Consider the following 25,179-nt stretch of genomic DNA (forward strand, 5'->3'; position numbering starts at 1 on the left):
GGCTTTCAGATGCATGCCAGACAGACAGATAAGCAGACAGCAAGCCAACCACCAAGCCAGACAGACAGACTGATTGAGAGGCAGAATAGCTAGCACTTTCATGTTTTGTAGATTGTAATGGACTGGTATTATACATATTTGTCCTGTATATACATCCATTCTCTTTCCCGCATTTGTTTTTATCCTTTAATTTCACCTGTCTGGTCCTCTGTTCTCTTGCTCTCTAAACAATGCTGACTCACCCCGTTCTCTCTCTCAATCCCTCTCTGTCTAGGTCACCTTGGCCTCTCTCAATTTAAATTCAATTCAATTTAAGGGCTTTATTAGCATGGGAAACGTATGTTAACATTGCCAAAGCAAGTGAAGTAGGTAGTAAACAAAAGTGAAATAAACAATTAATATTAACAGTAAACATTACACTCAGAAGTTCCAAAAGAATAAAGACATTTCCAATGTCATATTATACACTGCTCAAAAAAATAAAGGGAACACTAAAATAACACATCCTAGATCTGAATGAATGAAATAATCTTATGAAATACTTTTTTCTTTACATAGCTGAATGTGCTGACAACAACATCACACAAAAATTATCAATGGAAATCAAATGTATCAACCCATGGAGGTCTGGATGGTGTGGGGTGGCATTTTTTGGGGGGGCCGCACAGCCCTCCATGTGCTCGCCAGAGGTAGCCTGACTGCCATTAGGTACCGAGATGAGATCCTCAGACCCCTTGTGAGACCATATGCTGGGGCGGTTGGCCCTGGGTTCCTCCTAATGCAAGACAATGCTAGACCTCATGTGGCTGGAGTGTGTCAGCAGTTCCTGCAAGAGGAAGGCATTGATGCTATGGACTGGCCCGCCCGTTCCCGAGACCTGAATCCAATTGAGCACATCTGGGACATCATGTCTCGCTCCATCCACCAACGCCACGTTGCACCACAGACTGTCCAGGAGTTGGCGGATGCTTTAGTCCAGGTCTGGGAGGAGATCCCTCAGGAGACCATCCGCCACCTCATCAGGAGCATGCCCAGGCGTTGTAGGGAGGTCATACAGGCACGTGGAGGCCACACACACTACTGAGCCTCATTTTGACTTGTTTTAAGGACATTACATCAAAGTTGGATCAGCCTGTAGTGTGGTTTTCCACTTTAATTTTGAGGGTGACTCCAAATCCAGACCTCCATGGGTTGATAAATTTGATTTCCATTGATATTTTTTTTGTTGATTTTGTTGTCAGCATATTCAACTATGTAAAGAGAAAAGTATTTAATAAGTTTATGTCATTCATTCAGATCTAGGATGTGTTATTTTAGTGTTCCCTTAATTTTTTTGAGCAGTGTATATACAGTGTTGTAACAATGTGCAAATAGTTAAAGTACAAATGGGAAAACAAAAAAACATAAATATACACCATTGGGTTGTATTTACAATGGTGTTTGTTCTTCACTGGTTGACCTTTTCTTGTGGCAACAGGTCACAAATCTTGCTGCTGTGATGGCACACTGTGGTTTTTCACCCAGTAGATAAGGGAGTTTATCAAAATTGGGTTTGTTTTCGAATTCTTTGTGGATCTCTGTAATCTGACGGAAATATGTGTCTGTAATATGATCATACATTTGGCAGGAGGTTAGGAAGTGCAGCTCAGTTTCCACCTCATTTTGTGGGCAGTGTGCACATAGCCTGTCTTCTCTTGAGAGCCAGGTCTGCCTACGGCGGACTTTCTCAATAGCAAGGCTATGCTCACTGAGTCTGTACATAGTCAAAGCTTTCCTTAAGTTTGGGTCAGTCACAGTGGTCAGGGATTCTGCCACTGTGTACTCTCTGATTAGAGCCAAATAGCATTCTAGTTTGCGCTGTTTTTTTATAAATTCTTTCCAATGTGTCAAGTAATTCTCTTTTTGTTTTCTCATGATTTGGTTGGGTCTAATTGTGTTGTTATTGTTGTCCTGGGGCTCTGTGGGGTCTGTTTGTGTTTATGAACAGAGCCCCAGGACCAGCTTACTTAGGGGACTCTTTTCCAAGTTCATCTCTCTGTAGGTGATGGCTTTGTTATGGAAGGTTTGGGAAACGCTTCCTTTAAGTGGTTATAGAATTTAACGGATATTTTCTGGATTATGATAATTATAGTTTTTTGTGTGCTCTAGGGCAACGGTGTCTAGATGGAATTTATATTTGTGGTCCTGGTAACTGGACCTTTTTTGGAACACCATTATTTTTGTCTTACTAAGATTTACTGTCATGGCCCAGGTCTGATAGAATCTGTACAGAAGATCTAGGTGCTGCTGTAGGCCCTCCTTGGTCGGTGACAGAAGCACCAGATCATCAGCAAACAGTAGACATTTGACTTCAGATTCTAGTAGGGTGAGGCCGGGTGCTGCAGACTATTGTAGTGCCCTCGCCAATTCGTTGATATATATGTTGAAGAGGGTGGGGCTTAAACTGCATCCCTGTCTCACCCCACGCCCTGTGGAAAGAAATGTGTGTGTTTTTTGCCAATTTTAACCGCACACTTGTTGTTTGTGTACATGGATTTTATAATGTCGTATGTTCTTCCCCCAACCCCACTTTCCATCAATTTGTATAGCAGACCCTCATGCCAAATTGAGTCAAAAGCTTTTTTGAAATCAACAAAGCATGAGAAGACTTTGCCTTTGTTTTGTTTTGTTTGTTTGTCAATTAGTGTGTGCAGGGTGAATACGTGGTCTGTCGTACGGTAATTTGGTAAAACGCCAATTTGACATTTGCTCAGTACATTGTTTTCACTGAGGAAATGAACTAGTCTGCTGTTAATGATAATGCAGACGATTTTCCCAAGGTTGCTGTTGACGCGTATCCCACGGTAGTTATTGGGGTCAAATTTGTCTCCACTTTTGTGGATTGGGGTGATGAGTCCTTGGTTCCAAATATTGGGGAAGATGCCAAAGCTTAGGATGATATTAAAGAGTTTAAGTATAGCCAATTGGAATTTGTGTTCTGTATATTTTTCATTTCATTGAGGATACCATCAACACCACAGGCCTTTTTGGGTTGGAGGGTTTGTATTTTGTCCTGTAGTTCATTCAATGTAATTGGAGAATCCAGTGGGTTCTGGTAGTCTTTAATAGTTTATTCTAAGATTTGCATTTGATCATGTATATTTTTTTGCTGTTTGTTCTTTGTTATAGGGCCAAAAAGATTGGAGAAGTGGTTTACCCATACATCTCCATTTTGGATAGATAGCTCTTCGTGTTGTTGTTTGTTAAGTGTTTTCCAATTTTCCCAGAAGTGGTTAAAGTCTATGGATTCTTCAATTACATTGAGCTGATTTCTGACATGCTGTTCCTTCTTTTTCCGTAGTGTATTTCTGTATTGTTTTAGTGATTCACCATAGTGAAGGCGTAGGCTCAGGTTTTCTGGGTCTCTATGTTTTTGGTTGGATAGGTTTCTCAATTTCTTTCATAGGTTTTTGCATTCTTCATCAAACCATTTGTCACTGTTGTTACTTTTCTTCGGTTTTCTGTTAGAGATTTTTAGATTTGATAGGGAAGCTGAAAGGTCAAATATACTGTTTAGGTTTTCTACTGCCAAATTTACACCTTCACTATTACAGTGGAACGTTTTGTCCAGGAAGTTGTCTAAAGGGATTGAATTTCTTGTTGCCTAATAGTTTTTTGGTAGGTTTCAACACTACTTTCCTTCCATCTATAGCATTTCTTAATATTATTCAGTTCCTTTGGCTTTGATGCCTCATGATTGAGTATTGCTCTGTTCAAGTAGACTGTGATTTTGCTGTGGTCTGATAGGGGTGTCAGTGGCTGACTGTGAACGCTCTGAGAGACTCTGGGTTGAGGTCAGTGATAAAGTAGTCTACAGTACTACTGCCAAGAGATGAGCTATAGGTGTTCCTACCATAGGAGTCCCCTCGAAGCCTACCATTGACTATGTACATACCCAGTGTGCGACAGAGCTGCAGGAGTTGTGACCTGTTTTTGTTGGTTATGTTGTCGTAGTTGTGCCTAGGGGGGCACATGGGGGAGGGAATGCTGTCACCTCCAGGTAGGTGTTTGTCCCCCTGTGTGCTGAGGGTGTCAGGTTCTTGTCCAGTTCTGGCATTTAGGTCGCCACAGACTAGTACATGTCCCTGGTTCTGGAAATGATTGATTTCCCCCTCCAGGATGGAGAAGTTGTCTTCATTAAAGTATGGGGATTTTAGTGGGGGGATATAGGTAGCACACAGGAGGACATTTTTCTCTGTTGAGATAATTTCCTTTTGAATTTCTAGCCAAATGTAAAATGTTCCTGTTTTGATTAATTTAATAGAGTGAGTTAGGTCTGCTCTATACCAAATTAGCATACACCCTGAGTCCCTTCCCTGTTTCACACCTGGTAGTTTGGTGGATGGGACTACCAGCTCTCTGTAACCTAGAGGGTAACCAGTGGGTCCATCTCCTCTATACCATGTTTCTTGTAGGATGACAATGTCTGTATTTCCGATTTCTTTGGTGAAGTCTAGGTTCCTGCTCTTTAGGCCAAAGGCAGATAACCTCAGGCCTGGGATATTCCAGGATGAAATAGTGAAGGCTTTGTGTTCCATAAAGTGTCTAATGTTGTTGGTCGTGTGGTTTGGCCTCAGGCCAGTAATTGTGAGCAGAGCCTGCTGAGCATCTGGTACATGCCATTGGCTTGGGCTAGTGTAAGACTGGGGGTTGGGCCTGTTTGCCTGCTCACGGCCTGGGCGTATGTGTGACTTTCATGTTGAGGCCCTCTTTGCGGGAGTGGGGGGCATGGGGTGGGTAGGAGGGGCATAGGTCGGATCTGAGGGGGCCTAAATGGGGTGTGGGCATGGTTGACTTGGGGGGGTGTTAATTGGTGGGTTGGGGGTGTAGATGTGGCTGATGGTGCTGTGGTTTGGATGTAGGTCCTCTCGGCGGGGGGTGGGGGGGGGGTCCCGCAGGTCTCTCTCTCTCTCTCTCTCTCTCTCTCTCTCTCTCTCTCTCTCTCTCTCTCTCTCTCTCTCTCTCTCTCTCTCTCTCTCTCTCTCTCTCTCTCTCTCTCTCTCTGAGCCTGGCTGAGCTAATGAAGGATGGAATACTGATACAGGAACACAGACTGGGTTATTATAATAATGCTCTACACTCTACACGCACACAGTAATCCCCTCCAAATAAATTATTTCTGGTCTTACTAGCTTACTTACTCTACGTTTATGGCTCTGCATACAACAACAAGTATGAAGCAACATTTAGAACAGTGTGTGTGTGTGTGTGTGTGTGTGTGTTTGTGTGTTTGTCTATCTGCAGCTGTATACGCTCCTTTGGTAATCCTGGATGATCCAGAGCTGCACAGACTCACACTCAGTGTCTCACAGCTGTCACACTCTCTAATCTCTCTAATCTCTCTCTCTGTCTCTCTCTGTCTCTCTCTGTCTCTCTCTCTCTCTCTCTCTCTCTCTCTCTCTCTCTCTCTCTCTCTCTCTCTCTCTCTCTCTCTCTCTCTCTCTCTCTCTCTCTCTCTCTCTCTCTCTCTCTCTCTCTCTCGTTATGTGTATAAAAGAAAAACATTTGTATATATTTCTATAGAATAAATCCCTCTTGCACGTATATATTATAAAGAGACAAACTGATTGACATGAGTTGCATTCATTTGTCACATGCATCTTACCCCACTTCCCCCATTTCACAAATAATGTAAGCAGGATCATTCACCATACAGAGGACAGATACACTACTCACTCACTCAGTTATACTCATACCTTTCAGGGATGGTGGCTGATACACATTTGGGTTGACTCGCTTGGGCTTCAGTACCCCATTCTCTCCTACAACCCACTGTGGAAGGAAGAAGAAGTTGAATGAAGCCTACAATTTTGAAATAACGCGACCATTCATATGACTATAGGGTGACATGCAGTTATCCTCCGAGGCACTAGGGGCGGTCTGTTACCTGATGGGTAGACTGATCATCCTCAGGAGAACCCTGGTCTGCCACTCTGAACAGTGTTGCAGGTGTAGGTCTCCGACGCCGGATCTAGACGAGAGAGAAGAAGAGAATCATCAACATCAGGTGCCCTTGTTGTTGTTTATTTCTGTGTGAGGCTGTGCTGAAGCGTAAACAACAACAAAGTCCCAGCCAACATTGTCACCATTACCCTGAGTGACTTACTACGCTCTCGATTAAGTGTTAAAACCTCACCAATTAAGTCTCGGTGTAGAACGTTTCTAACATGCAAATAGCAATTCAGTATTTTGGGTGCCAGCCATCTCATCAGGGCTTGTAATGTGTCTTGTTCTCCTAATTTGACTCCAGGCAAGGAGCTTTAAAGCTGCAACAGCTAAAAAAGATCTCTGTCCCATGACAAAATGTGTAGAATTACAGGAAATTAGATTGAAAACTGCTAAATGTTCTCTCTGATGCCAAGAGGCAGGCCTTTTAAATGTTCTTCCCCTGGGCCCGAGACTTGGTTCATCCAGCCATGTACTGCAGACGTCATAGTAAAACTCCTTGTAGGCTATTGTTATTGAACACCAATTGTGTTCTGATTATGAAGGGGTCTTTGATGAATTTACTAACACAAAAGGGGTCCCTGGCCCCAAAAGGGTTGAGAACCCCTGATCTAAAATCACAACCAAATTCCAATAAAAATATCAATGTCTGATATTTGGTTTAGTTGTCACTTAAATGTGTTATCACTGCGCTTTCAACCATTTAAAAGTACACTCAAGTTCAAAAGGGAATACAATGTCAGATGTTTTGTTTACTTATACAACAACTTCATGTGTTATCACTGTGTTTGATCTAACAGCACGACCAAATGACCTGGATTGCAGTTAGTTGAGATTACATTAAAGTACATGGTGCAAGGGATCAATGCTGTTTTAGATTCGATGCAGATTATTATAGCAATTGTGAAGATTTCCACAGACCTGCAAACCTGAACATGCACGCTTTCTATGATTACATAAGAAAACATTTATTGTTACATTAACCTCAAAATGTGGCCATGGATGTGTTACTCATTTTAAGGTTGAATAAATATTGTTACATTCGCTTGTAAGATAGTCTTCACATTAGGCTATTTGCTGTCTTACAAAATTGATATTGAATTGTGTTTGGTGGACAACGCAACCAAATATCAACTTTTGAAGGAGATGTATCTTCTACTTGGATTGCCCCATCTGAGCCCCTGAGCCTGGCTTTAGTTCCAATTTGTCTACAAATTAATTAACAATTGATATGTTGGATTCCCCTCTTCATTTCAACCAAAAAATCTAAATACAGTTTGATTAGATTTAATCTCTATTCTTTAACTTTTATTTTTGGTTGTAGATTCCATTTGAAATCAACCAAAGCTTGAAACCCTAGGCCTATATGTATTGTCTATTTTTAGTTTCATCCTGGGCTGAATTGAAACTGTAGCTGTTAATGACTTCCCAAATGCTATACAGGCCTAAATAGCATCATTGATGATATGTGATTGATATTGCTCTGTTGAACCTACCCTTAGAATAACTTCGATAGCAACATTGAATCTATATGGAGATTTCTCAAAAATGGTTCTCATCATAGCACATTGGTAATAGTCAGTAATAAATATTAAAGCTAAGCAGTGTTGTGTTTGGTTAAAACAGTGGATGGGAGACCAAAGGTTAGCTGTAGATCAACTCTACAGTAGGAGGTACTGCCCAGCCTATAGTTGATTTTCTTATAGTGGATATTACGTCGAAGATGACGTTGTTTCAAAGGTGAAAATTCAACATATTTTATACAAGGTTTGTCTATGTTGAACATTGGTTACCATGATCACATAATCCTGTGGTTGAAATTTTATCTTCAAAACAACAGTTTACGCTGATGATTATTTTTTCAAATCCAATGTATTTTCCACGTAGACAATACATCACAATATGTTGACAAATTAAGTTGAAACAATGTTGATTTAACCCGTTTGTAACCAGTGGGTCCTCTCTAGATCTAGATCAGCCAACAGGCCATAACCTGAACCTTTGCTCCTCTCTGTTTATGGTGTCACACAACATTAGTAGCACTTCTCTATTTTCCGTGAAGTTGCTCTCTGGATGTGTTTGTGTTTTACCCTGTGGATCTCATTCCTCTAGTTAACCAGGGAAGACAGTGTCTGCGTCCCAAATGCCACCCTATTCCCTACATACAGTAGAGCACTACTTTTGACCAGAGACCCATGTGCCCTGGTCAAAACCCTGGTCCAAAGTAGTACACTATAGAGGGAATAGGGTGCCATTTGGGAAATATCCTGGGTCTGGCAGCTGTGCATCAGAACAGGCAGGTCACTGTTGCCAAAGCAGAGGCTTGGTGGGCCACACAACACATCATAATCTCATCATGAAGGTTCTGTATATCTCTCCTCACTTCGCCTCTATCCCTCACTCTCACTCTCTCTCATCCCCCACTTCCAATTCCACTTCATCCTCTCCTCCCTTTATCCTGTTCACTCCACATATCATTCTTCATTCCTTGACAGTGACATGACATTATCCTCAATCCCCCTCCTCTATTTCTTTACAACCTTCTCTCTCAACCTCCCTCTCTCTCTTATCTAGAGCTGATTGTAGGGTGTTGCTCGATAATTTAGGTCATTGTGGTATAATAAAATGATTTATCTGATATGCGTTCACCTACAGTACAAAACAAGCCGGTGGTGTGTAAGTGTGTGTGTGTGTGTGTGGACCCTCAGAGTGTGTGTGTGAATGACTCAGCTCGTACTAATATCACAACTGGCCTCATCATGTTAATGAAGGGACGATGACCTTTAACCCTAAACCTCTTTACTGCCACTACTACCTGTAGAGTACTCGGATGAATGACTTCCTGTAATGGACCAATGAATGGCGTCAAGCTGCTTCCAGGAAAAGGTCACCATGTATTATAGAGAAGGTGAATATATACAGTTATAAACGCATAGAGGGGTCAGACATCAATGCACAGTGATTATGCACACATGCAATTACCAAGAATAATATGCACCGTAAACACAAAGACACACACCTGGCATTTCTCATACACACACACATCCAGCTGGGTGACGGTGGCAGCAGGGTGGATGACGGAGGGAAAGGCCAGATGACATAACATACAGCGACTTGTAATTTTCCAGTCTTTCAATTGCCCCACTTCAGTAGTTATATAAGATAATCTGTGACTTTCACATTTACGCTTTTATACTGGGGCAGATGTATGTGAGATTACTTCTGTTATACTAAAAAAAAAAAAAAACCTTCCTCAGTGGCAGCCATTGTTCAGTATCATTAAGTATCAGTCCCACTGTTTCTGGCCTCTCAGCAGCTCTGTAGAGCAGGAATGCATCCAAAATGGCACCCTATTTTTTATAGTGCACTTCCTTTGAACAGGGTGGGCCCTGGTCAAAGGTAGTCCACTATATATTGGAAATATGGTGCCATTTGGGACACAGACCAGGGCTGTTGATGAGCTGTCACAGGGCCACTCATGGGCTCCACAGGTGGGGCTGCAGCCGGTATGTGTCCCCACGGGACTCCCTGTCTCCCACTGAGCCTACACGCACAGGAGAAATACCACAGCTCTTAAGCTTCAAGAGAGCCAGGCTGTCATTGTCAATAAGAGGGTGCTTGACTGACTCACCTGGTTAAACTAAGGTTAAATCAAAATGATACCTTATTTAAACTGATGGTGGGTTAGATGCATGCTGATGTAGGGTAAGTATGTGAGTGTGCATCAGTGGAGGCTGGAATGGAGTCAATGGAATGGTATCAAACATATGGTTACCATGTGGTTGATACCACTCCATTGACTCCACTCCAGCCATTATTATAAGCCATCCTCCCCTCAGCAGCCTCCATTGGTGTGCATGTGTGTGTATTTGTGCATGTGTGTGTGTACGCGTGTGTGTGTAGAACTGTAGTGACGGTGTGCGGAAAAGAGAACGCTTTGAACCTACTTTGATTTATGACACTTTCACTCCTCCCCCTCAGATGTTTCAATATTTCCTGCTTTTGTTCTGCTATAATATTGTTGACACTAATGGACTGTGAGTCCACTCAGTGATGGTATTTTAATCAGTAGCATAGGGGGTATGGAAGACTAAACTGAGCTGGTAGGACCAAGTCAAACCTGCACTGGGCACAACAACCCTTCTCTCCTCTTCACTCCTGCGTTCAATAATGTGTGACGATGACTCAGGTGGGATTCATATGCCGTAGTTCAACGGTTGACATTGCACAACGGGCTGTGTGTGTTTCTGTGTGTGTGCGTGCATGATTGTGTGCTCATGCATGTGTGCATGTGTGCATGTCCATGTGTGGATGTGTATGTGTGTGTGCGTATGTGTTTGTGCGTGCATGCATGTGTGTGTATAGAAAAAGAGAGAGTGTGAGGGTTAGCACCCTTGCGTTGCTGAGTGGGGTGCAGGTCTGGCTGATGTGGGTCTGCTCCCAAGAGGCGGTCCTCATAGATAGGGCAGCTAACGGGCCAGCCTATTAAAAGACAGCAGTAGAACAGCGTAAACTAGATCTGAGGACCCCCAGGGGACCCTGCGTAGCCAAGAGAGAGGCTCTCTCTAGCTAGTGCTGCTAAAACTAAGCAGAGCTCTACTACGTCATACCAGCCTACCATCTCTATAGGGAGACACTATATCCACCTGGCACCTGCAATGCCAACACAACACAATTAGAGACACATCCCCATGTTATACTCCCCTGTCTGCCCTAGGGGGCGTCCTGTCCTGTCCCCCAGGAATAGGGTAGGTACTACTTCATTTCATTAGCCCATCTCATTAGCCCAGTGTGTAGCAGATCCCAGAGATAGAGGTGGATGCAGCACTTAGGTCCCATAAAGGGGCGTTCCATCCTTGTCTCTCGCACTGTAATGATTGGGCCATAATTCAACTCAGACACATATAGATTTCCAAGTGATTGATATACAGTACAATTAGGAAGCCCGGCCTCACACAGACACTCATGGAATACACTAACCGGGAATAGTGTTTGTGTATGTGCATGGCAACTTTTATGCAATTAAAAGTACACTTACGTGTGCAACCAGACACGCACTCACGAGTGAGGAGTGACTAACCACTCATCCAACCGAACACTGTCACACACAACTCATTAAAATCATTCTCTCTCTCTCTCTCTCTCTCTCTCTCTCTCTCTCTCTCTCTCTCTCTCTCTCTCTCTCTCTCTCTCTCTCTCTCTCTCTCTCTCACAAGCAGGTCAATGCTCTGTGCAATATTCCATGCTCCCATCTGCTACTATCCTCTCCCTCTCCCTCTCCCTCTCCCTCTCCCTCTCCCTCTCCCTCTCCCTCTCCCTCTCCCTCTCCCTCTCCCTCTCCCTCTCCCTCCCTCTCTCTCTCTCTCGCGCTCTCTCTCTCCATCCATCTCCCTCTCCCCCTCCCTCTCTCTCTCTGTCACAAGCAGGTCAATGCTCTGTGCAATATCCCCTCCTCTCATCTGCTCCTAGTCTCTCTCTCTCTCTCTCTCTCTCTCTCTCTCTCTCTCTCTCTCTCTCTCTCTCTCTCTCTCTCTCTCTCTCTCTCTCTCTCTCTCTCTCTCACACACACACACACTAATCCACACTTCTATCTCTGCCCCCCCCTCTCTTTAACCCCTTCATCTGTGCTCCGTCCATCTCTGATTAAGAGCACATAGCTGCAAAGCCTCATTCACCCTCTGCTATCACAGCTCTGTGTTTGCCTGATATCTAAGGCAGCAGGACTCACTCTATTCAATTCTCCAGTGGTATCACCCTTCCTCTCCGTGTCAGGCCTTGGGAGAGCCCAGACAAATTAAATGGTTGGACCTTTAGGTCGCGCTAAGTGCTAGCTCGCGGTAAAGGGCCAAGGCAATGACACAATAAAGTGAAAAGTAATCCTTCCCTTTGTGCACTGAGATTATTTTTCTATTAAGAGGCATTAGCAACACGGCAACACAAAAAAACAGCAAAGGTTTAAATCAAAAGCCGGTGGTGCTGATGTGGTTTGGGAACTCAGCACAGACCGAAAAGTAATGAACTTCTTCTGGTGACAGATAATTTCCCAGATAGTAGGGAAATAATGAACATCTCTCTCTCTACTTTAACAGAGTGCTGCTGGTATTATGCGCTTATGAACTAAAAAGAACTGAAACACAAGAGACATTGATGATCATCGTGTTTGAAGGAAGAGATGTACAGTTCATGCGGGCTCCATGTGGATAGAAGATAGCAGGTTGGAACTTTGTGTAAACAAACTGAAATTGGGAGGTCAGAGCATCCCTATAGCCAGAGCGGCATGTCTTACCCTTCATTGTAGTCAGAGGGCTAATTTTAATACCATGCATGCCAGTCTCTCTTGGCTAAGAGTTTAGAAAAGACTGACTGCGTCACTTCTTGTTTTTATAACAAACATTCATGTGTTGGACATTCCAAATTGTTTGCATAGTCAACTTACACACAGCACTGACACACACACTTACCCCACCAGACATGCCACCAGGGGTCTTTTCACAGTCCACAGATCCAAAACAAATTCAAGGAAATGTACAGTATTATACAGAGCCATGAGTGCATGGAACTCCCTTCCATCTTATATAGCGCAAGTGAACAGCAAACCTGATTTCAAAAAACAAATAAAGCAACACCTCACGGCACAATGCCTCTCCCCATGTGACCTACTTGTTGTGTGTATGTACTGACATGTATGTCACTGGAGGCTGCTGAGAGGAGGACGGCTAATAATAATGGCTGGAATGGAGTCAATGGAATTGTATCAACAACATGAAAACCACATCTTTGATGTGTTTGATGCCATTCCATTGACTCCATTCCAGCCATTATTATTAGCCGTCCTCCCCTCAGCAGCCTCCACTGATGTATGTGTAACTGATACATGCACACACACACACTACATGTTAATGTTTTTAAATGTATATTGTATAAAAGTATTTTGTCTGTAATGTATTTTTCGTTATGAGTCGGACCCCAGTAAGACTAGCTGTCGCCATTGGCATTGGCTAATGGGGATCCTAATAAATCAAATTAAATAAAACACCAGCATCCCCATAGCATGCCCATACTGTCTCCATGTACCTCTTCTTACATCCTAATACACCCACTTATAGGAACCGCAGCCCCTTTCTCTCTAATCTAACATCTGAGAGAGTCACATACAGTACAGTAGCTACACAGCTCTATCATGTCACACCTTCGTCAGATCCACTCACACTCATCACAGTGTCACAGTAGAAGAGATGATGATATCAGACACCATTCACTGGGATTCGATGAGTAACCAGCAAATATCAGAATAGACTTTTGACCCCACCAATGGCTAACTGAGCCAACAGATGGGTAATATGAGGAAGCAGCTGGACGGGTTCTCCACTGACCACACATACAGGAAGTAATTATAGCTACTGGCAGTATGATGTCACACCTACCCCAGTATTCATCATCACCCAACTGCCGACCCCGCTACCCATCCTCATCCACCTGCCCACTGCACTACCCCTCTGCCACACACCCCACCGCTCAGTTAATTAGCCATCGGTCAAGAGTCAGTTGAGTACAACCACGGACTGTTCCACTGTTGCACATAAATCCTTTCTTATACAAACACTAAGGGGTCGATTCAATCCATATTGCGGAAGAGCCGCAGTATAGTGCGATTGAACTGTAAGGGTAATTTCCGATTGAGCCGACATGTGCAGCAGGAACATTGTCTTTAAATTCCAATCGCGCTATACCACGGATCTTCCACGATACGGATTGAATCGAGCCCTAAACCCCCAAATAATAAAGCATGATGAAAACGGCCAAATGCAAATTCATTCATGTTCATTCAAGTTCATCTCTCATTCTGCCAAACCCGTGAAAACACATTTGCTCAATGCTAAAAGCCTGACATTACAGAAGGAATCGGAACAAAAACATAATGCTACATCTCCTGTGTGTTGATGAAACAGAGATCCAGATGAATTTCTGTTTTTCATTTGTTTTGAGTCATACTGCACTCTTTATCCTACATCCAGACCTAAACCTAGACCCATGTAGGCAGTTATTGGTCCTGGTACTGATCCAACCCTCTGATCCACTCCTGGTAGGATCAGCTAGCATGACAGATACAGCCCACACCTCCACACGCCCACCATTGTTGTTTGTAACAGAGCTTTAAGATCATAATCCTTCCTCTCTCTCCCCTCATCGGAAATAGTACTGCTGTTATTGTCACAGCAGCAGGGTGCACTGCTGAGAGCCTGTAGCTCGAAGGCTGACTGGCTGACTGGCTGACTGGCTGACTGGCTGACTGGCTGACTGGCTGACTGGCTGACTGGCTGACTGGCTGACTGGCTGACTGGCTGGAGTGGATGGGTAGTGCAAGAGTGCACATGTGCAAGACTACCTACTATGTGGATGTGCATGTTTAGAAAAGGGTCTGAGATTATGTAAATGAATGCATTCTACTGAAATTATATTCAAACCAAGGGATGATAATTTCACAAAATATAATGTTAAAGACATTTAAGTAGGCAGTGCTAGGTGTGATTTATGGAGAGTTCTGTTGCAGTGCTGTATATGTGTATACCCAAAGCCAACAGGCAACAGGGAACTTGTTTATCATAACACCGGATTGGGTGGAAGCATTTTAGCAGCACACTCACACACACAGACACAGACTCAGACACACACACACGTGTTACATCATAATAAGCCCCCTATGCTCTTGAAGTGCTCTCTGGTTGATCTTATGATGACTGCGTACAGTGTCATCACACCACAAAACACTCTGCCTAATTTCAATATTTGTGCTTTACCTGTTTATACAACACATGCAGACTCACAGAGGACAGGCACACACAAGTCTGAGCACATACAGTCACACAAAAGGAATAGGTCTTCTACACTACACAAGCGAGAAACATTCATATTGACTACAGTTAAATAGTGAGAGAGAGAAGCCACATGGAAAATATTGATCATAGGAAGCATGTAAAGGACAACAGAATGTCAATCAGCCTGAGTTCATTAATAGTCTATCAATATGATTCAATTAAAAAGAGGAGCAGTATTAGTATGGTATTCACTTTCCTAATAGAATAAGATCTAGATATGCAAATGTTAACCCTCACCCTCACAGCCAGGGTTGGGGAGGAACTGATAGCATGCAGTCAGTTACATGTAATCGGATTACAAAAAATGAACTGTAATCTGTTATGTTACCAGCAAAACATATTGTAATCGGATTACAGATACGTCTGAAAAAATAGATGATTACTTTTTGGATTACTTTTAAATTCTGAAAGGATGTTGGCGGGAAAAAAATACATTATGACCCCTTTCTGTTTTCTCAGTGTCATTCGTTTCAGCATTGGAAAAAGGCACAAGTTTAAGTTTGTTCCACCTGAGCGAGTCTGACCACAAGTCAGAGACCACTATGATGACACCAAATGCATTTGAATGATCCTTTTTGTCTTCTTCTAAAGCCTCTTAAAGGGAAAGTAATCTAAAAGTAATCAGATTACGTTACTGAGTCTGGGTAATCCAAAAGTTATGTTACTGATTACAATTTTGGACAGGTAATTAGTAATTGTAATGGATTACATTTTAAAAGTAACCTACCCAGCCCTGCTCACAGCAGTGTGCACGCAACACCCCATACACGCTTGCACAAAAACCTGCACACAATTGCTGGATAGTAAACACACACATGCTGAGGAACACTTGACAGTTGTAACAACAGACACACAACCACAATACAACCAAATGACGTGGTCACTGTGGAGGAGAGTGTCACGGCTTCCTCTGAAGCTGCCTTCTCTCCTTGTTCGGGCAGGCTTCGGCATTCGTCGTCACCGGCCTTCTAGCCACTGCCGCTCCTCATCTCATCATTCCATTTGTTTTGTCTTGTTTATTACACACACCTGGTTTCAATTCCCCTCATCAGTACCTGTATACAGTGGGGGAAAAAAGTATTTAGTCAGCCACCAATTGTGCAAGTTCTCCCACTTAAAAAGATGAGAGAGGCCTGTAATTTTCATCATAGGTACACGTCAACTATGACAGACAAATTGAGAAAAAAATAACTTTTTTAATGAATTTATTTGCAAATTATGGTGGAAAATAAGTATTTGGTCACCTACAAACAAGCAAGATTTCTGGCTCTCACAGACCTGTAACTTCTTCTTTAAGAGGCTCCTCTGTCCTCCACTCGTTACCTGTATTAATGGCACCTGTTTGAACTTGTTATCAGTATAAAAGACACCTGTCCACAACCTCAAACAGTCACACTCCAAACTCCACTATGGCCAAGACCAAAGAGCTGTCAAAGGACACCAGAAACAAAATTGTAGACCTGCACCAGGCTGGGAAGACTGAATCTGCAATAGGTAAGCAGCTTGGTTTGAAGAAATCAACTGTGGGAGCAATTTTTAGGAAATGGAAGACATACAAGACCACTGATAATCTCCCTCGATCTGGGGCTCCACGCAAGATCTCACCCCGTGGGGTCAAAATGATCACAAGAACGGTGAGCAAAAATCCCAGAACCACACAGGGGGACCTAGTGAATGACCTGCAGAGAGCTGGGACCAAAGTAACAAAGCCTACCATCAGTAACACACTACGACGCCAGGGACTCAAATCCTGCAGTGTCAGACGTGTCCCCCTGCTTAAGCCAGTACATGTCCAGGCCCGTCTGAAGTTTGCTAGAGTGCATTTGGATGATCCAGAAGAGGATTGGGAGAATGTCATATGGTCAGATGAAACCAAAATATAACTTTTTGGTAAAAACTCAACTCGTCGTGTTTGGAGGACAAAGAACGCTGAGTTGCATCCAAAGAACACCATACCTACTGTGAAGCATGGGGGTGGAAACATCATGCTTTGGGGCTGTTTTTCTGCAAAGGGACCAGGACGACTGATCCGTGTAAAGGAAAGAATGAATGGGGTCATGTATCGTGAGATTTTGAGTGAAAACCTCCTTCCATCAGCAAGGGCATTGAAGATGAAACATGGCTGGGTCTTTCAGCATGACAATGATCCCAAACACACCGCCCGGGCAACGAAGGAGTGGCTTCGTAAGAAGCATTTCAAGGTCCTGGAGTGGCCTAGCCAGTCTCCAGATCTCAACCCCATAGAAAATCTTTGGAGGGAGTTGAAAGTCCATGTTGCCCAGCGACAGCCCCAAAACATCACTGCTCTAGAGGAGATCTGCATGGAGGAATGGGCCCAAATACCAGCAACAGTGTGTGAAAATCTTGTGAAGACTTACAGAAAACGTTTGGCCTGTGTCATTGCCAACAAAGGGTATATAACAAAGTATTGAGAAACTTTTGTTATTGACCAAATAGTTATTTTCCACCATAATTTGCAAATAAATTCATAAAAAATCCTACAATGTGATTTTCTGGATTTTCTTTTCTCATTTTGTCTGTCATAGTTGACGTGTACCCAGGGGCGGTGTGTTCAATAGGGCGATATGGGCGACGCACTGCCAAACGGGAAAAGGAAGGGATTTTTTTTCTAATCAATTATATCACGGCAACAGTAGTTATCAGTGTTCTAATCTGATCTGACTGCCACTAAATGTCAAATCAGGCTAAAGTCGTGCTTCAAATGGCCCCGCCCGTTTTTGGGGCGATTTCAGTCAGGTTGAAAATCGCCCAGAAGTCTGTCATAGACTCTCATGTAAAATCTATTTTTTTCAAATTTCAAAGCTTTCAATACAATCTCTATGGGTGTCTGAGGGCTTGCACTTACGCGCTTTCGTCATACGTGACGTAACCATGAACGTAACTAAGAAAATAGCGGCTAGCAGCGTCTCTGTTGCGACCTGCAGTGTGGCGTTATCTTATGTTTTTAATTTGTACACTTAGTGGCGTTATTTTATGTTTTTAATTTGTACACTTAGTTTACAAACATTCTGCCAACCATGGATTTCCAGTGGTGGGTTTTGGACTGATCTTGTTGATCGTGTACATACCCGCTACGAACGGACTAAATAATGAAAACGCTGCTGGCAGCGGAATCCAATACAGCTGGGAGACTTGGCTGGATGACAGAGTCCCGGACAGAGAAGTGGAGCCGGCCGGCTTCACCCTGGTCAGAGCGGACCGCGATCTGACAGTCAAAGGGAAAATCGATCCTGGTAAGAGAGCGACTCTGTACCCCCGACATTGAACTGCTTTCTGTGTCACTGCGACCTTACTATCTGCCCTGTGAGTTCCCCCAATTGTTTGTTACCGTTGTGTACTGTTGATAATCACAAGTTTACTGGAGAACTGAGACCAAGTAGAGACTTTGGACAGGGTGGATATGGTATAATAAAGGCAGTTTATTCAGAGGTAAAGATATCTGGAATCGCGTGCACGGACTCGTTCGTCAAACTCTTAGGGAGCTATCTGAAGAGAGCCCCGAAAACATTGTGTCCAGACATTTTATACAATAAATGATGTAGGTTGAATCTAGTAGTTCTGATCTTCTGATTGGTCCTGATGAGTTGGGCGAGGTCCCCTCCACTGTTGCATTGGCTCTGAGTCGGGTTCTCTGTCTTCAAATGTTCAGCCTAAAGAGAGGGGATTTTTGTGTGTGTGTGTGTGTGTGTTTAACAGTGATGATGTGTGTGTGTGTGTGTGTTATCAGTGATGATGTGTGTGTGTGTGTGTGTGTGTCCTCAGAGCAAGAACTCGTGAGCTGGAAGAACTGAGAGACCTATGGCGTGGGTGTTGTCCTTGGCCACCTGCTGACAAGGCTGACAAGATAGGACTCTTTTGTCCATTGTTATAGGATAGGAACAGCATTGATTGAAAACAAACGCCCAACACAAAATGGGTCATGCACAAGATTTTAGTCAGACCAAGCTATAACATTATATATTTACTACGACAGTACATTCAACCAAAAGCTAATATAACAAAGGCATCAGAGATTATTTATAATCTGTCACAGAAACTGGAATCCATCTCCCCAGATCAGTCAATAAATGCTTCTGGTATTGACTTATATGCTGCCCCTGTCTTCATGTTGTTGCTGGACATATCTTTTTTTAAATGTGTGTAGGTCACCTAAATCATCAGAAAAATTGCCCCTCCTGAGAATTTTTTCAGGAGCCGCCACTGCGTGTACCTATGATGAAAATTACAGGCCTCTCTCATCTTTTTAAGTGGGAGAACTTGCACAATTGGTGGCTGACTAAATACTTTTTTTCCCCACTGTAAGTGTTTCCTCTGCCCCCTTGTCTTTGTGTGTGATTGTTTATTGTGGAGGTTATATGAGCTCGGTGGAGCTCCTTGTACTTTGTATCGACATATACGGAATAAACCTTTATTCTGTGATTTACCCTCCTGCGCCTGACTCCGTCCAAATCACCCGCCACAGGGAGTCACAAAGGCACTTCCTCCTGATCTATTTAAAGGGCAACTGCACTTCCTGATTTGGCCTCGCTTTAGATTTGGTTAATTAAGAAATGCTAGGTGCCATGACTGAATTGTCTTGTGTGTTTGTGTTCGCAGGTTGGAAGAGTTAGCCAAATAATTTAGCCAATTAGCTTCAGCCGGCTGGTGTGCAACCATGGCAAAGTTGGTTTGACTTTGGATAGCCTATCTCCAGGGCTAGTTAGGGACCGTCGATAAATTACACAATGTAAATGAGACAATATTTTCATGCTGCAAACCTTCTAGTTTTCTCATGAAATGCTTTCACTATTTGTATATGAATTTCTACAATTTATAGTTGGTTTGAGGTTTTTAAGTCGTTGAAATTTGGAGCTATTGGAATTTAATACATTGTCACACGTACATGGTGTAATTTACCGATGGTCCCTATCCAGCCCCATAGTGATATCCAAAGTCAACCCAAATTTACCACGATCAGGGCACCTGCAGCTACACTCCAAATTGATGATTACTTGTGTGCTGCCAGCTGTGGGCATGTGGGCAGGATTGAAACAAACCCAACAATCATTTACATTGGGATGCAGTCAAGACCACAAGTCTCACAAAACTCCATTTGGGACAAGACTGACTTTATGACCAAAATGATCCTATTTACACTTTGTAGCGTAGTCAGTTTTGACAGTAGAATAACTGTTTCTGACTCATATCGATAACACATGGGCTGATATCTAAATGAGTAGTTGGTTTTTAGGGGCAGTTGCTCTTTAAGGTAGACACACAGACACACACTTCTCTCAAATTAACACAACAAAACAAAACAGTGTAAGTAAAACGAAAAGGCCTTATTGGTATGGGCATGATTAAGCCATTGTTTTTTTATATATATTTGTTGTTACTGTGGGACAATAGTTTGCTGTCTTTTTAATTAATAACAGCTGTTAATTTGTAATGTATCACACATTTGGCAATCCATAGTGCTTTGATTACACCAGCCCAATCAATTCCACTAATGCTGTTATTGATAACAAGACACTCATCAACAAGAGCTCTTGTGATGACCTTAGAGAGGGGAAAAAAGCACTACCTTTTGTTGTAAATAAGCTATAACTAATGTAACACCTTAATAAGCATAACATTTACTGGAATAATCATCATTAGAAACATCCCATTGGCAGATAAACTGCATTACTGAATCACCTCTGGATTAGAGCTCACTCCAGTGACATGACACACACATGCAGCCTCCACATACTGGATCACTGGGGCACACCTTTAGCCAAATGATCATGTCTTACCAACCCAGCATGCTTTGTGCTCTGGGCCTTCCACTGAGAAGCTTTGGTTAGGAGTGCATATTGAAAGTCCATCAGATCCACAGTGTTTACCCACAAACACTTGCTGAACCAAAGGTCTCTGTAAGACACCCGGCCAGAGGAAGGGCACGTAACTCAGGAGAGTGAGGTGGGGTGAGGGTGTTCATTTACATTTACATTACATTTTAGTCATTTAGCAGACGCTCTTATCCAGAGCGACTTACAGTTAGTGAATACATATTTTTTTATACTGGCCCCCCAACAGAGGCCCTCTATCCCATCTGCTGGATTCATTTAGATTGGACCTAAAATAGGTGACTGGGCGGTTGTTGCCCTTTGGTTTACTTTGATACCCTCGGTCCCATGAGCTTCTCTATCAATCCATTGGATCAGAGGTGGATTGGCATGGGGATTAGTGTGGAGAGGGCTTATGTTGTGTGTTTAGTCCATAGACGGATGGGGCGGGCCGTCTCACTGTGAGTGAATCAACTGGAGCCTCTCAGTCTGAATGATGACCCTAATCTGTGTCCATTATGAACATTCCCCCACATCAGTCCCTCCCAGAGCATTACATAGGGGAATACGGAGGTTAAACACACACTGCCATGTACTGTTGATCCAGTACTGTAGGCCACCATAATGACTTTTGTGACACAAGAGTTGCATTACATTTTTCCCTATTAAAATCGTACATTTCCTTTGGGAAAATCTCAGAGCATGGATGAACACATCTAATGTTGAAACGACTGTCAAGAAACACAAATCTTATCTGCATGAAGTTTTCCTAAAACAGATGTTGAGTGGTCATAGCCAACACGTGTATCAACCCAGTGGACCTGCTGGGTTCTTGTCTAGTTGGTCTGAGTGTTAAGTGTGAATGAGGCCGTGGGGTAGGGTGACCAGATGTCCCTGATTTCTGGGTACAGTCCCTGATTTTGGTGAACTGTCCCCGGCTAGAGCTGTCCCCAGAAATATCCCCAGAAATGTAACCGATTAGCCCTCAGAAAGAAAAAATCAACTCTGGAGTTAAATTGACTCTGATATTTCAAAAATCTGTATCCAATCAGATTTGCATGTAAACCTTTTGCCTGTTCCTGTACCAAACTCGTTTGCTCCCGTGGCTTCACCGCAGGCCTTTTATGAGAATGTTCAGGCAAACGTTTGATCAGTGATACATTTTAACCACTCCATGAACCATAAAGTGTTTCATCCAACAGCATAGGCTACCAAACTTGAAAATGATTAGATAGGCTAGGATGGGTAATCCATTTCTGTGTTATAATTGCTAAACGTATTTGAAAGGACTATAGTGAAAATGTATTAAATATAGTTCCATGCCATTGTTTTTGCAATTTTTTGCGCTGCTAGCTACAACAAAAATGTCCCAGATTTACATATCCAAAACCTTGCCGTGGGGCATGTTTCCATGCTCTCTCTCTCTCTCTCTCTCTCTCTCTCTCTCTCTCTCTCTCTCTCTCTCTCGTCAGGTCCAGGGCACACTCTGCAGCGTAGGTGTCAGATATGGGAGCCGCTCTCACATTAAAACCCCCAGGGCAGAAATCAGGATCCTGGACCCACTCATACATTTACACATGTGCGGGCTAGTGCCTATGCAAACGATCCAACCACACAGAGACATTCCTCCATTAAAACAGTGACCTTTCAGAGGTGATCTGTGAGGGAGGCTGTGGAACGTTACTGTGCGGCCGGTCGTCATGGAAACAACCCTGCAGTAGTATACAACCGGTCATTGTGACGGTGCTGTTTGTTAAGTCGTGTTAGTTGCGCTTTCGGGGTAAATGACTCCTATGGGCCTCTGCTAGTTTAGTATACTAACTGTACTGTAGTCTACGTAGCAAGAGTTGATAGCTGTCATTAAAACTGTTGTGCTAACATAATTGAAGTGAGTTGTGTGTCAAACCCCCTTAGCAAACGTTGGCCTTGCGTGTGTTTGTGTGTTTGTATACATGCGTGGGTGTGTTTAATTGCTGTGGGATAATGAGGGTCTCCTAAAATGAGTCTTAGTCATTAACTATGTCCACCCCAGTGTCCCTGGGGCCCCACACTAACCACTGCTAGATTGTATCTCCTGTAACACACACACAACCACACACACACAGCTGTGACACATCCTCCACTCTCCCCACACTCCCTTTTGTCGTTCCTCTGACAGTATGTTTGTGTGGTATAGTAACTACACGCACCTCAACACTCGCCCACAAACACACACGCTAACTCGTACTTACATTACATCACACACACACACACAAACAAACAACACAACTCATAGACAGCAGTCCCTTCATGGAGCCTCTCCCAGAGTAGAGTACAGTCAGCACCATTTAACCTGTGCCTCTATTTAGATGTGAATGTTAATGTGGACTTTACTGTAAACTACCTGAACTGCCTCCAAATAAACCAGATGACCCCAGCCTCTGCTCTCCGGACGGGGGCGCCAGCCAGACACGATGCCCCATGGAGGGGGAGGCCAGGCCAGCCAGCTGCCCCCACAGGAGGCTCTGGCCAAAGGGCAAAGGCCAGAGTCAGCCTGTCTGCTGCTGCAGGCTGATAGAAATAATCTATCACAACCTCTGATGTAAGGGGAGATTGAGCAACAGTTCCTCTTAGAAAAAGGAAGAAAGAGAGCCAGAAAATAACATAGAAACGTTGACTAAGAGACCAGAGGGTTTTAACATGTCTCTAAAAGAGAGAGAGGGTTTCAGGGCTGAAGCAGAGAAGGCCGTTGGACAGGGAGAGGAGAGGGTCATGGGTTCACATCCCAAGATGTATGAGTGCTGCAGTCGTGCTGTTGAGTCAGAGACTGCACACTGTAAGTGATTCAATCAGGCTAAAGCATGGAGACGGTGCCATGCCAAACTATTAGCTGATGTGAGATAGAGCTCTGTATCAGGGACAGCAGCTCAGGGAGCTGACACCAGACAGGTGAAAGAGAGGGAGAACAGGTTGTGCTTTTTCTCTGCACTCCGCCATCGTAAAGTCTCTCTCTCTCTCTCGTGCTCTCTCTCTCGGGGCTGAGGCACTGGCCTGGATCTCACACAGCACCAACCAACTCCTACTTTGACCCACTTTGTCCTGGACTAAAATAAAACACACTGTCAACAGGCTGCAGGGCCAAGGAGAAGAACCAGAATTGTCCCGTTCCATCTTTATATGACTACAGGCAAACACTAGAAAATAACTAGGCAAGACAGGGAAACAGACTCCACAAACTGAGAAAATAACTAGGCAAGACAGGGAAACAGACTCCACAAACTGAGAAAATAACTAGGCAAGACAGGGAAACAGACTCCACAAACTGAGAAAATAACTAGGCAAGACAGGGAAACAGACTCCACAAACTGAGAAAATAACTAGGCAAGACAGGGAAACAGACTCCACAAACTGAGAAAATAACTAGGCAAGACAGGGAAACAGACTCCACAAACTGAGAAAATAACTAGGCAAGACAGGGAAACAGACTCCACAAACTGAGAAAATAACTAGGCAAGACAGGGAAACAGACTCCACAAACTGAGAAAATAACTAGGCAAGACAGGGAAACAGACTCCACAAACTGAGAAAATAACTAGGCAAGACAGGGAAACAGACTCCACAAACTGAGAAAATAACTAGGCAAGACAGGGAAACAGACTCCACAACCTGAGAAAATAACTAGGCAAGACAGGGAAACAGACTCCACAAACTGAGAAAATAACTAGGCAAGACAGGGAAACAGACTCCACAAACTGAGAAAGTAACTAGGCAAGACAGGGAAACAGACTCCACAAACTGAGTAGTGAAGGAAATAAGTGAAGTGAGAAGAGCTAGCAGTCCAAAAGAAAATCTGTCAGACCAAGACAAAAATTAGTCACTTGTATAATCATTAACTATAGCTCTGTGACTACAATGATATAACAAACCATGGTTGACTTTTACAAGGTTGAACTGGCCAGAGTAATAACATCCAGTGACAATGGGACATATAGTTAAATAGGCCAAATAATAAAGTATAAGAAACAGCCGAGAAGGAGATATGACAACACTGTTTTCTCAACTATGTGGCAGAAGAAGACAGAGAGGATCAGGCCACAGATTTTTAAAAAAGAAAGTTGACACTAATGGTCCAATATGGCATGGTTTGTCCCAGTATGGTAAAACACAAGTTCCAATCCTGACAGTGACCATGATCAACAATAAGTTATCCCTAAGGTTGGCTGTAAGGTCGGTCTGTAGCAGACGTGCACCACACGAGAAAATGAGATGCATACAAAAAAACACACTAGACACACAGATCAGACGCAACACACACAGAACACACACATATATAGGTAACTGAGGACAAGCTAAACACACACTGACTGTACACACACAGACACTGTTCTACCCAGGTCAAATCAGTTCTCTCACTTACCATCTCTACTTGCCGGGGGTCCAGTTGGGTGGGTGCCGGAGAGAGTGACCTGCACAGACACAGCCTGGATCTTCCTGCTTCTCTCCTTGCCACT

At 43.4% G+C, this 25,179-nt stretch overlaps 1 protein-coding gene across 1 annotated transcript in view; it reads right to left on the reverse strand.

Moving 5' to 3' along the window:
- The window catches only part of LOC311145806 (uncharacterized protein), a 28,273-nt gene extending 3,156 nt beyond the window's left edge, over positions 1-25,117 (reverse strand). The window contains exons 1-3 of the mRNA XM_084182119.1: positions 25,086-25,117; positions 5,927-6,010; positions 5,736-5,811 (exon numbers count right to left, since the gene is read on the reverse strand). Of these exons, the coding sequence (XP_084038245.1) occupies positions 5,736-5,811; positions 5,927-6,010; positions 25,086-25,088 (163 nt within the window). The 5' untranslated portion in view covers positions 25,089-25,117. The remainder of the gene's footprint in view (positions 1-5,735; positions 5,812-5,926; positions 6,011-25,085) is intronic.
- Between the last annotated feature and the right edge of the window lie 62 nt (positions 25,118-25,179).

The sequence above is a fragment of the Coregonus lavaretus genome, assembly GCF_964263955.1.
Source record: "Coregonus lavaretus genome assembly, chromosome: 2".
NCBI lineage: Eukaryota > Metazoa > Chordata > Actinopteri > Salmoniformes > Salmonidae > Coregonus > Coregonus lavaretus.